The sequence below is a fragment of the Dermacentor andersoni genome, chromosome 4 (genome assembly GCF_023375885.2).
Source record: "Dermacentor andersoni chromosome 4, qqDerAnde1_hic_scaffold, whole genome shotgun sequence".
Lineage (NCBI taxonomy): Eukaryota > Metazoa > Arthropoda > Arachnida > Ixodida > Ixodidae > Dermacentor > Dermacentor andersoni.
This window is the reverse complement of record NC_092817.1, coordinates 125,361,378-125,378,816: the sequence shown is the minus strand read 5'-3', so window position 1 is coordinate 125,378,816 and position 17,439 is coordinate 125,361,378. Positions and strand designations below refer to the sequence as shown.

Below are 17,439 nucleotides of genomic sequence, written 5' to 3'. Positions count from 1 at the left end.
AAATAAAACACATAAGCAGTGGGAGACCTGGTTGCTCAGCTGTGCACCAGAACACCAATTTAAGGCAATCCAGCAGGCCAAAGATGCCACCAGGCCCCAAGCGTTGGAGGCTGTCATCTAGGTAGAGAGGCCTAGGTCTCATAAATCTGCTGTACTAAAATAAAGTTTATTACTCCTCCTTCTTCAAGGTGATTCGTTATATGTTTTAGAATTATGTGTTCAAGCAGTTTACCAACTGTACAAATGATTGAGATTGGTCTATAATTGGAAGGTTCGTTCTTATTTCTGGACTTATGTATATAGGAATTATTTTTGCTATTTTCCAATCTTTTGGGATGGTGCGCAACGACAGTGATCGGTTAGAGGCAAGCACAGGTATTTTGATATTCACTTGGCATGTCTCTTTAAAAACACATTAGGTGTGTTATCTGGTCCGGATCTTTTTTTTTTTTTAATTCAAGTTCAAAAGTAGATAAGGACTCCCGCTTCTGAAACAACTAATGGCACCTTGATCTAGTTTTCCTCCCTGATTTCTGTGTAGGTTGCTTTTCTTTATCAATGGTGAAAATTGATTGAAAGTAGCTATTTAGTGTGTTTCCAGAATGAGCACTTTCTTCATGCATTTCTTGGACTGTTTTTCAGACTGTGCGATTCATATATTGCCAAAATTTTTGGGGGGAGCTTTTTATGAATTTTGGTAAGGTTCTCGTGAAATAATAGACTCAGTTGCCTTTATTTTAAATTTTATATCAGTTATGCCTGCGCTCAGGCTCTGTCTGCTACAAATATTTGGTTTGTTCTTTAAGAATTTTCTCATGTGCTTCACCATTCTTTTTGGCACATATAATGTCATGTGTGATCCATAGATTCGTCTTTCTGGTCTTTTTTGGACGGAATGTGGTTTTGCAAGCAATAAAGGGTAATTTCTTTAAACCTATGCCACATTTTAATGTTAACAGTGGAGTCGGAGGCTATTTCTTGAAACAATGGGAATTCATAGAACAGCAAGTCAAGAATTGTGACATCATCAGCTTTACTAAAATCTGGAAATGTTTCTTCCACACGAGTGGGCGTTAGTATATACTGTCATTTATCGGCACTACACAGTAAACTATTTTATGATCTGATATGCCATCCAGTATTTCTAACTTTGAATCACGTGCCAGGAAGTTATCAGTGAGAAATATTATTCCTCAAGGTGAAAAAATATTCAAAATTTGATTTGGCATTTTAGTATAATGTTTAGCAATACTAGTCATATTTTTGTTTGATTAAAAATTTTAGTTTATTTGAACACCCATGCTGCAAAGACTATACAAGTACTGCAACTTGCACAGGGAGACCTGCTGTATTTACATTTGTACCAGGTGAATTTCTTGCTTTATTAATTCATTTTCTTTATGAATACAAATTATCATTTATTTAGTCATTTTTTGGAAGTTTGACAAGTTTAGGTTCCTATTTAATGACACTGAACACTGCACTTCGACTACCACATGTAATGCGCAACCATAACGAATTCCCGATTAGCAAAAATTTTCGTTCTTTAGTTTTTCTTATTTGAATTGTTGCGACTGGTGAACACAGTCTGCTCCACCAGCATGTGTACTCGAATGCCTTCTGGTGCAACTTTTTTTTTTTTTTTTTTTCATACGGAGAGTGCAGTGCCTGCTAAAGAGCAGGCATTGCATGGGTAGATGTGGTAGTACAGGTTGTACGAGCGCATCCAGTATTCTTGCAAAATTCATTGCGTTGTCAGAAGGAGAGGGCTATCTGTGATGTGAGCTGTCCCCTGCCTTTTGAGACCTACATATTGGCCGTGTTTGCAGTTGAAGCTCAGCATCTGTTGAGCACATTCTTGCCCCTGCAGGTGACGATAAGAGACATCAAGGCCCCCCCTTACAGCACCTACCCGGGACCAACCCAGACAGTGAACCTGAACATCAAGCGGGGGCCCCCGTTCACCAGCAACCTGGGTCCTGGCTCGGGGGTTCCGGGGGTAGGCAAAACCAAGGGCCTTGACGTAGATGAAGTGGCGCTCATCAATGGGACATCCATTTACGAGTTCAACATAGAGTCCCTAGAGGACAAACCGTGGCGCAAGCCAGGTGCTGATATCACTGACTACTTCAACTACGGCTTCAATGAAGATACATGGAAGATCTATTGCGACCGGCAGCGTAAGCTTCGATCAGACAACAATGTGCCTATCAAGGTATGTTTGCATTGGTGTACCTCTGCTGTCTCTGTGGCAGTTTGTAGAGCAGCGGCTGGCACGCTGTGTCCCATTTTCATGCTATTTACCGATAGTTCTGCATAGGCTGGCAAGAGCTAGCTGAATCCAAAGTATGTTTTCTTTCTCTTTAAGAACTATTAAGGCTCTGACCATGTGGGGCCCAGGTTGGAACTGCAAGTGATCGTTCCAGGACGCTAGATAAATTGTCACTTGGCCAAGCGAAACATTTTCTCAAGCTAGTTGGTTCATAGTTAATTAAGAACGAGAAGCGAAGTGCAGAAAAGATGAGGACCAGGCACATAAGTGCGCAAGATGAGCACTACACTAAGGGTTCTTCATGCAAAAGTAGGAAAAAAGAAAGCCATTAATACAAGGGCATCATCAACAAATTAAATGTAATCTTTTTTTTACAAAATAGTTAGCACTCGTCGTGTGCGTTCTGTGCTTATCTCTGCATATTTTCCATGCTGTTCTGATTAATTTTTTCTTAATTTTGTTTGCTCAAGAAAATCAAGCAGATCTTCAGTTCTGATGTCCTTTTGTATTGTAATTTCTTGTAAAAATAAGGTGTGTATAGGAGTAAAACAAGTTATTTAATTGTATTATTACTATCATATATTAAAACAAGTAAGCCTACGCTACCACTAAATGCTTCCAGCATGAGACTGATAGATTTGCTTGTTACACTGTCTGCTTTTGTTCTGCTTTTGCTACTAACATTACCTTAACATTTTGCATAATGTTCTGCTGTTGTGCACTTGTAGCATGTCTTAACCATCTGTGTTATTGTACGCTCATGAGGTCAGTGTCAAGTAGGAATTTACTGTAGTCAAGGGTGTAAATAAACATTTGGCATCAGGTGACCTCTTACTGCGGCACTTGGGACAGTAGTAGTGTTGTGAGGAAAAAGATCTTAAGATCTTAAGTTGTTCAATAAACAGCCTTATATGATAGGCAGTAATGCACACTTTATGCCAAAGTACACGGCCTTAGACCACCAGGCTGACCACAGGCTGTTTAACCCTTTCTGTGCCAACGACAAGTCTTACTTGTTGTGGGGTCTCTAACATGCTCTTGGTACAAGAGAACTACAACAACAGTAGTGCAAACGATCACAAAGGCATTTATCGCACCTTTCCTACACCAATGCCAGCTAGCCAAATTACTACCAATGGAATATGCTGATGGGTGTGCGACAAATCAGTGAAGTCCGACTCGCTGTGACAGAGAGAATATGTTTGCCCCCATGCTGGACACCGACACCTAATCATTCGCGTGTACAGTCACACAAACATTGGAGTGTTCGAATGATCGTATTTGTCCATCCCAGCGTCCTGCTACGAAGCCTTCCGCAGTGCGGTCCCGCGGTGAATGCCAGCTGGCACGCGAAACGTCTGCGTGCTCTGCGGAACCCAAGCCAAAGAGAGACAGGCTACTCTCTTTTGCGCTCGAGTAACCTCACCATTAAGTGGCGTTAGCAGCACAACACTCATGCCATCTACTGTACTATTCTGCAACTACACCAACCGCCAGCAGCACTTATCTATGTGGCGGAGCCAGGTTACAGGAGATGTGAGAGCAATGCGGGGAAAACAACATCAAAGGACGTGTGAGAGTCGAGCGTCCCCACAGCATTCAGGCGTTTTCTTAAAAATATGCCAGTGGCAAGTCCCACTCATCCAGAGATTTCCTTTCGTCTACTGCATGCCACGGATGAGTGGCAGTCACTTTATCATTTCGATGTGAATGCTACACACACCAGCTTTCCAGAAAACGAACTTTTTTAGGGCTCAGTCGGTGGAAACAACTGTGGAAATCTGGCTCCTCTGAGTTTTAAAAATGTTGTGTCGGAATGAGGTGGTTACAGCGATTATGGTTGCTTATTTTAATGTCGTAACCATGATGTTCTTTAATGTTTCTTTATCGCAAGTAAACTATTAGACCTAGAAAACTAATGACTCATGTTTGGAGCTTCAACTTAGTAATGACAATTGTGAGGAAGATTGAGAGCCTCTGGCGACCCTTCTCGTGTGGACGCTGCTCGCCAAAAACACTTTTCTGCCAGTGCCTCCGCTATTTTCTTTCCGTGTCATGCCAGCAATAATGTGTTACATGGAGGATACACAAGCAGGCTTGACTTGCGTTCCAAGTAATATCGAACCACATATGGACTGTTTCTGTGGTCTTGCCTATCTGCAAGCCAGAACACAAGTAAATAATAGACAGTAAAAAAGAACGGAGAAGGATATGAGCTGCTGATATTGCAGTAATAAAAGCTTTTTGCAATGAATCAGTCATAAAGAAAATCAGGAAATTTGGGTGGGTTTTGGAAAAAGAAGTTGGCACGGAGAGGGTTAAGAGTTAAGTTCCTGTGTCATGCCGCCAGTTCCAACATTCTGGCTGAGTGAAAAGAACTCTCATGCTCACGGTCCACAGGTCTTGACTTTCAGGAGCGCCACAGGAACCACACCACAAAGCCGAACAGCATATGTCGTCAAGGTGCACAGTGACCTGTATACTTTCGGCAAAGGCTGTATCTACAAATTTGCTGCCGCTCAGAGTCAAAGCACACTCTTGTCTATAGCAGGAATGAAAGTAAGCTCGCTTCTGCTTAGAGCCACTGTAGTTTAAATCTGAAAGACCTGGAAGTTTTGATTTGGAGAGGGGAATGGGGGCATTACAGAAGACGAAAATAGATAATATAAGATAAAGCCATAGGAGCAGGTACATTTATTTGAATAAAAGGGACATTAATGGAATACAATAGGTCGAACTAAATTGGCAGGTTCATGTGATGGAACAGCAAATGCACTGCTGTTGCAGGGAGCCGAAGGTGCTTAAGTGGGAAGATGATGTTAACTTGAAAGGGCAGGTGCCTACACTTTAGAAAAGTAAAACTGGTTGGATAATTGATCCCTGCAACAACTTGTCAAATGAAGCCAGTAGTCGGTAATATAAAGCAAATTTAATTGCATTTCATCATGATAGAAGGTGCAGTTTGGGCGATTTCCCTCCTCTCAGACATTGACAAATTCACTGATCTTGATACGGCTCTATAGGCACTTCTTTCGGGATTGTGGTGCCCTCTCTCTGCGGGCTCCTGACCCAAAGCAGGCAGTAGAGCCCAGCAGATCGTAACTGTAGAGATCACAGGTGCAGCTGCTTGTGAGACGCCATGTTTCTTGTGGCTAGCTGGAGTTGGGAAAAGGTTGTGCAGCCTCTTCAGTTGTGATCCGAACTGTAACTAAGCAATCTGTTGGCACAGAAAGAAATAAAGAAAATTTTTCAGAGGTTCTATTCGAGCGATATAACAATCTAGAGTGATGCAATGTTTGCCTTGAAGTCCCTTTAACTTGCCGTGGTGGTTCGGTGGCTGTCGCGTTCTGCTGCCGAATGCACCGTCCCAGGCTCGATTTCTGGCCGAGGTGTTCGGAATGCGAAAATGCTTGTGTACGAGATATACTCCAGATGGTCAAAATAATCCAGAGCTTGCCCCCCCCCCATAGCGTCCCTAATAGTCCGCTGTGTAACTTCAGGGCGTTGAATCCCACAGTTAAGTTCAATTTAAACTCCCTTTAATCGCTTGGTAAGCGTAACACCTGCTGAGAACTTTGCCATGTAGTCTGGAACAATGTCTGGCTGTTGCCTTGTGGTAAAGGTATATTTTACAGGCTCAGGATCAGCTGTCTAATTGCAAATAATATTGCCTGTACATGTTTGTTGTAGTATGTAGTAACTGCTTGCGCCCATATTGTTGATTTTATGCTGTTGTTTGATCTGCTTAACGCTCAGTTTCTTCACTTTCCGTGTTCTTTCACTAGCTAACCCACTTTGCCCCTCCTGCACCTGCATGTGTCTATATGTGTGTGCGTGCTGTCCAGGGCTGTGAAAGCCTTTCTGTGTCATTTCTGTCGCACATTTCCCCTCCCTACTTGTTTTAGAGCCATGTGCTGTGTGGGACATTTCTCTATTTTTTTTTTTCTTGTGACCAAATAACCTTCAAGATTGAAATGCTTGTTTGTAGTTGCCTTCCACTCTCATCCTTTTCTGATGCCAGTTCTGCTACTTCGGTGTGCATTGACAGACAAACTTCCTCTTTTTTCGTCAATGTCCTTGCTGCTGGCTTCCCATTGTTGGTAGAGCAAAACCATAGCTTCACTTTTTTCACAGCAAAAGTAAGAGAAACATTTTTACCACTCTACCTTGTGTAATTTTCAACTGCCACTTGTAGTTCTTGTTCCATCTAGAGCTGTGGCTGCTGCCTTTTAAGGCACTTACAAGATAGGCATTTTTCTGTATTTGGTAAGGTTGCTAAGGCAATACTATATTCTGATACTTAGCTGAAAGCTAGCCGCTAAGTTTTCCTACATTGTTTTAAGGCCCATTTATTTCTTGGGTTTATAAATTTTGAATACAGTGGCACTATCAACTCAGCTGTTAGAAGCACTGCTGTCTTGAATGTGCAGTGCATGCTACAGAGTTGTTTCTCTGTGACAGAAAAACAAAAATTGGAGAGATAGTATATGTACTAAACCTTGCAGTGTATGCTGTTAGTATAAGTGTTAACCGTTTGCTGCTTCTGTTTTTTGAAGCCTTATGGCTTTGCCGCAGTGCCTTTGTGCTTGGGGAGGCGCTTGATGCACGTTGTCTCCGGTAGCATGTTCTGATGATGGAGTAGTGGCCTTGACTGTGCTTGCCTATGTTACTTTGTTTGCTGTGCATGACACATAGTCATATGACATTGCTAACACTGTACTGTGAAGATTGTTCCTGCGGTGAATGTATGCACGAAATGGTTCGTATCCATGTCACGTAATGATGTCACTTGGCATTAGTGCTACTTGTAGATAGTCGGACGGTATCATTCAATGACATTAGCATGCTTTCTTCAGCTATGTCATAGTGGAATGAAGTGCTACCTTTATTACTTTGTAAAATTATTACATGCCTAATGATTTCATGCCTGCAAAAATCGAAGCCTGCAGTGCACTTTAGATCTGCTTTCTGTTGCTGTCGACACTGATGGTGTCGTTGAAGCTACGTTAGGTCCTCTTATTTATTCCTGGAGACCTTCTAACCTGCTTTCTTCTTTCTATTTATGGAATATTGGTTTCCTTGGAAGCTTCTCACCTGTTATTCGGCATATGGTGTACCTATAAGTAGCCATTATCGTACCATTCTTTGTGGCCATCAATTCTGAAGGATACTTTGCTTTTCCACATATTGCCTGCCACTAAAGTGACACCTGGTGATTCAATGTGCACTTACTGCAACCAACATTGCATTCAATTGTCTGGTAGGATCAACTGGTAGGATCAACTGGTAGGATCAACACTCATTAACCAGTATGTGCTATGTGTAGGCACAATTGTTTTTTTTTTTTGTTGTTGAATACGGGAAATACTGGCAGCATAAGGTTAAATGGTAGTAATGTGAAGTGGTTGCTTGTAAGCATTACATAGCCACATGTGTCCACATTCAGGACGCAAAGCACTCTCTGGCTTTTTCAGTTTGACTGTAACTGTCCTGCTAGGGCTGATTGTGCGTGACAGTCACATTTCTTGTGTGTAAGCAGTTGCTGCTCCCTTTTGTGTAATGCTAATAGAGTTTGTGAGGTTTTTGTCTCTACTAGCAAATAATTAAGCATGGCCAGAAAGTGACTATTATAAAAGAATGCCATTTCTGTTACTCACAAAGAGTGCATGCATCATATGTCTATGTCAAATAGTACATGTACTTCAGTGCATGCATGAATCATGTCATTCTTTGGCAATGCTGAAGCAACATTGATTGGCACGTGTTGACTAATACCCCTGTCAAGCGGGCAAGTTAAGTGCACTTACGGGGAGTGCACTTTGGGACCTTGAGTCACACTTTAGGCAACGCGCTTCTTAACGGGAAAACAGAGTGCACTCGCAGTAAAAAAAAAATGGCGACAGACTAAGAGCGCGTTTTTAAACATGTAAATTAGCAAGAGAAAGCTGCTAAAAAGCGATTGTTTTAAGTAGAATTATATATAAAAACAAACTTCATCTATTTTTCTCAACAAAAAAACGAAGATGTTTTTATTATAAGTGTGTTGCAAGTCAATGCTGGCCAAGACGAATGCCTAGCCAATCCAAAACAACACGGCGGCGTGCGGCAGTTGATCCTGCTAGAACAGAATATGAGCGAGTATATATGAGCAAAGACGGCGAGTTCGATATTTAGCTACACTGCAAAATGCCACGCACACGGCTCAAAGCACGACCGGCGTGGTCAGCACGCTTTCACACCAAAATAAACATGAACTGAATGAACATGGCGGCGCCGCAGTGCCGCATCATTCTGGCACCGTTAGTTGCGTACATGATAAATTCATTTCTTTATTGTGCTGTTTCGCTTCTCGCTAAACACAAATTATATTGTTAAAAGCTGTTCAATAACTGAAATGAACTTTTGTGTCCTTTTTCTATGCATTACATTTTGCGTCGTTGAAAGCGTTGGTGGCGAGGCTAGGCACTCCTTCAAACCGTTGGCGGCGAGTCTACGCACTCGGCCAGGAAAGTGCGTTCCGTGATAGTACTCCGACTTGAGTGCACTCATCTGAGAGTACACTCCGCTGCGACGTTAAGGTTTGGGAAAGTGCACTTAAAAACCGAGTGCACTCGCCGTAAGTGCACTTAACTTGCCCGCTTGACAGGGGTATAATTTGATTAGACACTGCTTGAGACATATCCTATTTAGCGAATTAATATACATTTCCCTGTCATTGCTGTGTGTGCCTCATGTGACCAGCGCTGCATAGTGTTGCGAGGATAGATATTTGTAGAAGACTGTACCGACAACTGAAAATTTGAGTGTTTTCAAAATTCTGTCATTGAAACAGCACAAATGCCTGCTGACTTGTTTACTTTTTTGTTATAATTTGTAACAGAGTACTGTACATCATTGGATTATTGTGCTGCCTATGCAGGAAAGTGGATAGTTAAGCTGGCATCCACCTTAGAAACACACTGCAGCTCTGTGATAGTGGGCAGGAAAAAACTGAATTAATTCATTATACATTCAAAACTGATGCACACCTTCAGGCATTAGATAGGGGCTGCATTCTCATTTGACCAGTTCTGGCAATTAGTTTCATGCAATTTCAAACCCGGAGCACTACACAACTGTAGTGAATAGCACTGAGCATTGATGTCATGATGTACCCATCAGCCCGCCCCCTCTTGATAATATTGACGGCTAAGCGATGTGGAAGCACCCTTCGCAGGAAACATGTGGACCGGCAAGTTTTGCTTGCATGTCTGCTTGTGCTGATTCATCCAATTGGCCTACCCCAAAAGTGACGTGCCATCATATTCACAAATGCCCCTTGACTTGAAGCTCCTCAGCTATGCTGAATGGAGGGCAGTATTGCACTTCACACAGGTTCAGCAGCACTTCATATCAATTCTTGAGTTGTCAGTTTGCAGCTAGGCAGTTCTGCTGTCTACGTGTTGGTGCTAAAGTGAAGGGCCATTTCTCAAGCAGAAATCAAGGAGCTATGGTTATAGGTTAGTGACTGCTTTAGTTGAGAGGCCGTACTGCCCTCTGTTAGACAGGGCAGTGGAGAAAAGTTTCCAAGTCGAGGGGCATTTGTGAAATATGCCAGCATCCCCCGGAAGTGTTTGACGGAGAATGTGGCCCCTAGGAATGGCGGACGGGGAGGAACGAAGTGCCCCAAGCACATGTGTTTTTGGGCGATGCCCCACTGGCCTGGCAGCAGCAGAGGCAGCAGCAGCAAGGGCCCCTTCCTCCTGAACCTCTGCTGCCGCAGGTGCCCATCCCACCGGTAAACGAGAACAGCAAGTACACAGGCGTGGGCATAGGCGTCCCCCCACCCCTGCTGGGCTCCAAGAAGGCGGGCCCCCCACCGGGGCGCAAGATGTCCGGCAGCATCGACGTCATTGGCGGCGGCGCCCCGTCCTTGCCAAGCCGGCGACCGGGCGCCGCCAAGGAAGGGGTCATTCAGGTGCGCTGCTCTCCTCTTGCCCCTTCCTCACGTCTCTTCTCTTACAGAAACTTTGCGTCCCATCCTGTCCTCTCCACACTTCTCTACTTCTGTCCATTTCTCCAGCTCCCTGTTGGCCACGTTAGTCCCAGTAGATGTGTACCACCTTATTGAAAATGCTGGACTTGTGCACAACCAAGTTTCCTTCTCTTTGAGCACAGCTTTACAAATATACACATTTGCGCAATGTGAACGATGTGCACACAAGTGTTGCTGTATGTAAATTAGCTACTATATCACCGACTAGTGGGCGATACTGGAACGCTGCTAATGGCCCAAGCACATAGAGCCCTGAATTGAAATCAGTTGTATGTTTGAAGTTATGCTCACCGTAGCATTGGCAACAAGAGTTCGGACCATGTGTAATCACTTTTTCTGGCTTTCGTTTGCATTCATATTTCGTGAAGTTCAGAGAAAGTGGAGAGAGTAAAGAATATGGAGGTAGCATCAAAGAATGGCACAGTTTTGAGAGTACTATGTAGAGACGTTAACATGCTCATTTACCTATTCCCATACGTTGCGCACTGTGCTCTTGGCTGGCACTCTTCAGAATTGCTCGGCAATCTTTGCCACAATGAGTATTCCAAAATGGCAGCAGGACAGTGAACTTTTAAACTAAAGGATAGTATGTTTTTTAGAGCTGAAAAATCATCTGCGAATCTCGTTTCAACAAGTGCAACATGCCATGCCTTGGGCACACATTAAAGAACTCTAGGTGGTCAAAATTAATCGATAATCCTACACTACATTGTGCTCCAACATTAAACAAGATCAATCACTCAATCTTTTATGGCAAGTAGTTCACCTGCCAAGCAGTTCTCATATTTTAAGTTCTATCGCTTTTCTGTCTGCCACATGACACGAGCACACAACAATATGTTTTCCTAGCTACAGCATTGCTGGAGAGCAGAAAAATGATGTTTGTGGAAGGTGCCAGGCAAAAAGATGCAATTTCTTCAGGGGTGTTCACTGCATGCCTGCAAGAATCATTGAAGATGCTAGACATTTTTGAAAGAATTTGGTGTAAAGACTATGTGGGATATCTCAGCAAACTGCAGTTTGCAGATGACGGTGTCCCGCTTAGCAGTGCAGAAGAACACATGCATCATAGGATGTGTATATTAAAGAAATAGTTTTCTATTTAAGGCAAACACATGCATGAGTTGGAGTCAGTTTCTTCTTTAAGCGCTGTCCAGTTATTGCACAATGTGCTTGACTATTGCTCTTTGAAGGGTGGCAGTAAAGGTAGTTTGTTGTCCAGGGCACATTCCGTCTTATAAACCTAAAGAACTTTGATGATTCCTGTGCTGGCGGCGAGGGGGACATTAAAAGAAATTTAATTTTCACTATTTATGTGAGGCTTGTATTTAGTATTTTTAACTTTTATTTTTCTGCTTGTCATGTCTGCTTTGTGTTGATTTTTTGCTATGACACTTCTTTTACCTTCACTTCCTCATTTAATGGCTATGTACTTGGGCAGTTAGCCATTTTCCGTTCCTTGTCGTAGATAGAGTGTAGGCTTATTCCCCTTGATATTAATAGTCAAAAGCATGGTAGGACATTAATTTATATTTGCTAATGTTTATCACTACACAAGTCTATATTGTCCCATGTGTATTTGTAGCACTTTGTGCACTTTATTGCGCCTTCATGCAATTGACAACTGCAAGCTTAAAATAGCACTGGAAAGGTATGAGGACAATGCCTGTCTTTTATTGTGCTCACTTGTCTATACTTGGTTTGTAACGTAATGACTTGTATGCTTTCAAGAATAAAGTTCACTGATTTGTGAAAACCTTTAAGTTCGGTTTTTCTTCGCTGTATTTCCTTGCACATCATTTTTCTTTTCTGACCCCTGTTGGTTTCGGGCCTGTGTCAATTGCATATAAAGACAAATAACGGAATCTGCAGAGATTTTAAGCACTGGAGAGACATGCAATGGCAGCAACAATAACTTTTATCTCAACATCCACTATGCTCATTCATAGCCTCTTGTATACTTTCTGTGCCATTGAGCCTCCTCGCATTTTACTCATTCTGGCCTGACAGCACCCTCGCTAGGGGCATTATGAAAGTGTCTGCAAGCAGGGGCCGGCATGCAGAAAAGGCGCAGTGGTAGCTTGTGCACGTCTGTAAGTGTACTAAACATGTTTGTCTGAGCAAAGCAGCCACTGAGGATAAAGGGTAACGCGAGTTTAAAGCAGTCACTGCTGTACATAAAGCGAAAAGGTGCTTTCATCTGCGAAATTGACTATTGGCATATTATTCCCAGAAAAAGAATGGATGAGTCTGTGATAGCAAATTCGTCATGCGCCACATGCTGAAAAAAAATAAATCGGTCGGCTTTCTCATTCTGTGCATTGTCACCGACACTCACAGGATTAATACGGCCACAGTTCAACACGTAGTGGAAACATCATGAACTATGTTCCGCATCTTGAAAGTTCAGACTGCTAGTTATTCTTGTCATTCGATCAGTGTCATTTGATCATGAACTTGATCAGCACTTGAGCAAAAACGGTGCTTAAGTGCTTCGACAGCTTGAAGTCTTCAAGTATTCAGGCCCCAATCATCACAAGAAGTTGTTTGAGATGATCCTAAGTTTTTCCGCCCTCTGCTAACTAAATTTGCCCTGCAGGTAACGGGTAAGAAAGACATTGCCAAAATGTTTTTACAGATGCTTTAGCCGCAAAAGATGGAAATATTTGGGTTTGTGCTGCATTTTTCAAGCATCGTATTGCTTTTTTGCTAGGCTAGTGTGTAACATAGCTTCAATCTGTAAATGTGCAAGGAAGCATCTGAGGATAAATGAGAACAATCTCTTATGCTTGTTTGTTTCTCGTGCACATAGTATTTTTTTGCGGCACATGGAATTTGTGACATAATGTTTGTTCGTGCCAATGTAGGTGTTACTTTGCACTTGGATTCAGTAAAGCAATAGAAGCTGCACAAAAAAGAAGGCCAGCCCTAGCCGGTGCTGCACTATAGCACCATCTGCTATATTCTGGGCTGGCATTTCTGACATGACAGCCTGCGCTCCTTGCGATGATGGGTGGGCAGGAAAGAGTATAGGTGGCTATGGCTCATTCATCTCAAAGGCTTTGGGCTTGCAGAGAGCATTTTTAACTTCTTGCTTGGAAGCTGCCAGCAGGAAACATAAGGTGTAATTATTTTATTCATTACAGCATAGTTGCTGCTTACTCAATCATGACGGTTATGTATCCTTTGCCTTAACCATGTGGTAAGCAAGTGCTATAATCCAAGTTCACTTTTCTGTGAACAGGTTAACTCTTTTCAGTGGTTTCTGTTGTATGGCTGACCCATCATCTGTGTCTGTGAAAATTCTTTGAGCTCTCCATATCATTTAATTACTCTATCATGACTGATGTAAATTATTCATGCTTTAGAACTTGTATGCTTAATGATTCAGGCCTCCTTTTTCATTGAGCATAGTATATTACGTTCTGCTAGCCTTCTTTATGGTCATTGTAGTTTTCAGGTACTTGGCTTACAATTTCTTTTTGTTGCCTGTCTGTATTGTTCTGTTCCCACATTCACCATTCTATCTTTGTACCCACCCATGTTCCACCCAGACTCCCTCAGCACCATACCTGCACAGTAATGCCTTGTTCTCTTCTGTTGTCTGTGTGGTTACACCTTCTGATGGTTGTTTCATTTTTCCTCTATTGAACCTGCCAGCATTCTCTGGATTGTGGATCAAGCAGGAAGCTGCCATACCTTGGGGGCAAAAGCTGTAGGCCAGGGGTGTCCTGAGATAAAAAAAAAAAAAAAAACTGCTGAACGTTAGTCGTGCCTAGGCACACAGATGAGAATCGAGAGCTGCAATGCAATGGCTGCACACCTAAATGCAGGCTGGACTGCTGAGAAGTTAGGCCTATTCTTGGCACCTGTGATTGGTTCGCTTTTGTCCCCAGGTGTTGTGCGCGTGGTGCAGCATGCATTGGCCTGTCACCAACATTGACAGGCCCTGACCGGCTCGCAGGTGATTGGCGCCGGGGAGCAGCCGATGGGCGGCATCACCCTGCCGCCGACGCACATGCCGCCGCCGGGCTACATGGGCATGGGCCTAGACGGGCTCAGCGTGCCCCCGCCCATCCCTGGCATGATCCCAGGCGTACCGCCACCAGGCTACGAGACGGGTGCTTTCCCACCTCCGCGGTTCACACACCCACCGCCGCCGCTGCCGGGAAGCGCCGGCGGAGGCGGCCCCGGTGGAGATCGCAGCTCATCGTATGGAGAAGATGGCCGATCGTCCTACTACAACGGTGCCAGCGGGTATGGCCAGTCGTACGGGGACGACGGTGGAGGCAGTGGTGGTGGCGGCTCTTGGTCGGGCCGGGAACGCAGTGAGCGCGGCCATGGCAGCGAGCGTGGAGACCGTAGCGAGCGGGGAGCGCGAACGGGACCGCGAGCGGCCCTCGTCGCGCCGGGAATACGATGATGAGGAGCGGCGTGAGTCACGACGCTACCGCGAGTACTACCGCGAGAGGGAGCGAGAACGCGACAGGGACCGGGAGCGGGACCGGAGAGAACGAGGAGGAGGCGCTGAGGACGAGTACGAGGAGACATCGTCGTCGTCACGCTACGAGCGGCGGCACCGCGAGCACCGCGGTGACAAGGAGGAGCGAGAGAGGCATCGGTCAGAGAGGCGCCGCCGCCACCACCGGGGTGGGGACGATGAAGAGGAGGAAGAGCGGCGCTCGTCCAAGCATAAGCACAAGCGATCCAAGAAGGAGCGCCCACCTGTCGAAGAGGCTGAGGCGCCTTCTGGCGAGGCTGGGGGCGCGCCTGAGGCAGCCGGCGATGAGTCGAAGGCCGACTGACATCCTGCGCCGGACGGTGAAAGTGTACAGTTTTGGCTGAATAGTGTCTGGGAGCAGCAGGTGAAACATTCAGACATGCTTGGAGGAGACCATGTCCAGAGATGCTGGAGAGTCTTGCAGTACAGCAGTCTGCTTAAAATGCAGTAGAAGCACTGTGCCTAGCACGAAGTAACGAAGACGAGGCATGGGTGCCAGTGATGTGTTAGTGTGCGATTTGCTTCCACAGCTGTTACTGCCCTACCTGGTTGCCAGCTTCACATGTGCTTGCTCTAGGAAACTTGCATGAAATGTTGTGGCTGCTACGGAGTCTCATTCACAGCTTCTTCAGCACTGCCAGGAATAAGTTTGAAATAAGTTAATCAGATTAAGGCCCTAATGGCAGGCTCATTGGATCGTCAAATTGGTTGCAGCTGCTATGTTTTATGCGAGCTCCCTTTACCTTGATGCATACATGCACTGTTAGCATTTGCTAGGGACAGCATCAGCAATGGTGGTGGAACTATAAGACATCGAAGAGGGATAATAGTAGCCTATGCTAAGACATATTTGCAGGCGTATATTTTTCCTACCTCTGGCTTTGCATTGGTCATCAAATTCGTTTCACTATGTACGGAGCTGACAGCTGTATTCTGGAAGGTCATTGCAGTGTCTCTGGCTGTGTCAGGCTTGTCAAGAACTTGGATGTGGTTGCATGTCTTTGAGGTGCTCACCACTCAATGTGTACAGTGCCTGCTGTTTGATTAGTTTTGGTTAAGCATTAAAATGAACCACATTGTTCACTTAATTGAAGAATTCCATGAAACTTTCACTGCATTTCTAAAAATTCCTGTTTAGTAATTATTTCCTTTCCTTTCTTTAATTTTGGCTTAGCATGCCAGGAATTCATGTTTACCTGCAGACGTTCTTCAACTCCTGTGCTATGCAGCCCAGATGATGTCTGCCAGAAGCCCCTTGTGCCATTGCACATTTTTTCTTATGGTATTCATGGTGATAACTTTGAAAAGCAGCCTTTGGTATTTTTTGTTTATTGAACTTCATGGGAAATATTAACAGCTTGTTTAAGTGTATGCTTGAAGTGCTTGCTATCAAGTTAATGTCCTAGGTACCAAAATTTTTTCTGCATTATGTCTTGATTTCAATTTTCAAAAAAAGAAAAAATCTTTTGTGCTTAATTAGTTTGAGTTGTAACCATAGAAATTTGTGCATAGCTACCTTGTGCACACAAGGATGTTGAACAAAAGTCCAGATTTCTGCACAAGCTAGAAATTAGTTTTGCCATGCATATGCATATGAAAGCTTCATGACGATTCTGTGGAGTGACTGATATACTTCTGTTTCTGTCTCTTTTGGCACTTCTGTTGTACAGGTCGCACATTTTAGCATTGTTATTGGCCCTCACGCACATGTCCAGTACGAAGGTCAAACTGTGTTTCCATGTTTATTCACGTGGCAGTAATTGGCTTTCAGTACCTTTTAGTGGGGCAGTTGTGCTCGCACACATCTAGGCTGTGTGTGAGCTGCCGCCAATTTTGCCTACAGGAATAGCATTAATGTCAAGTTGAAAGCCAAGCCATAGTTCGCTGTCATTTTCACACAAGCTTTCCAAAGTGTGTCACGTATGTCATTGTACTGTACAATTCGAATGGTTTCATGCACTGGAAAAAAGAAAACTCATCTTTTTAAAAATTATATTTCTGGGCGTACATCAGCCATGCATGTTCAAAATAATAGGTGTGTTAGTCAGTTTTGAAAAAAGCATACGTTAACGCCTGTTGGCAGTTCAGTGCGTCAGGTTGCTCATGCCCATGCCTCTCCATGCCCATCTGTGCTGATAAGAGTGTCATCAGTGTTTAGCCAATTTGCAGAGTTCTTTGCCATTGGCTTCCCATACCGGCCTCACATGTCACATTTCATCAATCACCCAACTGTTAATTTCAGACTCATTCCCTGCTGAGCTTGTTTTCCTTGAGGTGAGAAAATAAACTTATTATGATTATGTGACTAGTTTGTAGCTGTGTGCTTATTCCTTGCCTGTCGAATGAGGCAGTGATTCACGCAACTTTCAGTAGTGGTTCATAAAGTTGCTTTGCAGCATGAATCAAACGGCAGCAGCAGGCAAGTGTCACATCAACAAAAGTAAAGTTCAGATCGTACTTGAAAGTCAAGCCAGGAACAAATTGTTCATCATACAAATCGTGCTTTAAGCAATCTTACTCCAACAAAGAAATTCGTTGGGGAGAATACTGGCCCTGTTGTAGAGCGCAACTCATTCCCTTTGTGGTAGCTTGTATCTCTGGTGGACCACAGGCTGGCATAAGGCACACATG

At 43.9% G+C, this 17,439-nt stretch overlaps 1 protein-coding gene across 2 annotated transcripts in view; it reads left to right on the top strand.

Annotated features, from left to right (window-relative positions):
• Fip1 (Factor interacting with poly(A) polymerase 1) overlaps positions 1 to 17,113 on the top strand; it is a 28,549-nt gene extending 11,436 nt beyond the window's left edge. Inside the window, exons 3-5 of one of the 2 annotated variants that reach the window (XM_072287914.1) lie at positions 1,871 to 2,215; positions 10,035 to 10,229; positions 14,272 to 17,113. In XM_072287914.1, the coding sequence (XP_072144015.1) occupies positions 1,871 to 2,215; positions 10,035 to 10,229; positions 14,272 to 14,730 (999 nt within the window). In that variant the 3' untranslated portion in view covers positions 14,731 to 17,113. Of the gene's footprint in view, positions 1 to 1,870; positions 2,216 to 9,908; positions 10,230 to 14,271 lie in introns of both variants that reach the window. The other variant, XM_050184723.3, reaches the window with a different exon arrangement.
• The last annotated feature ends 326 nt before the right edge of the window (positions 17,114 to 17,439 follow it).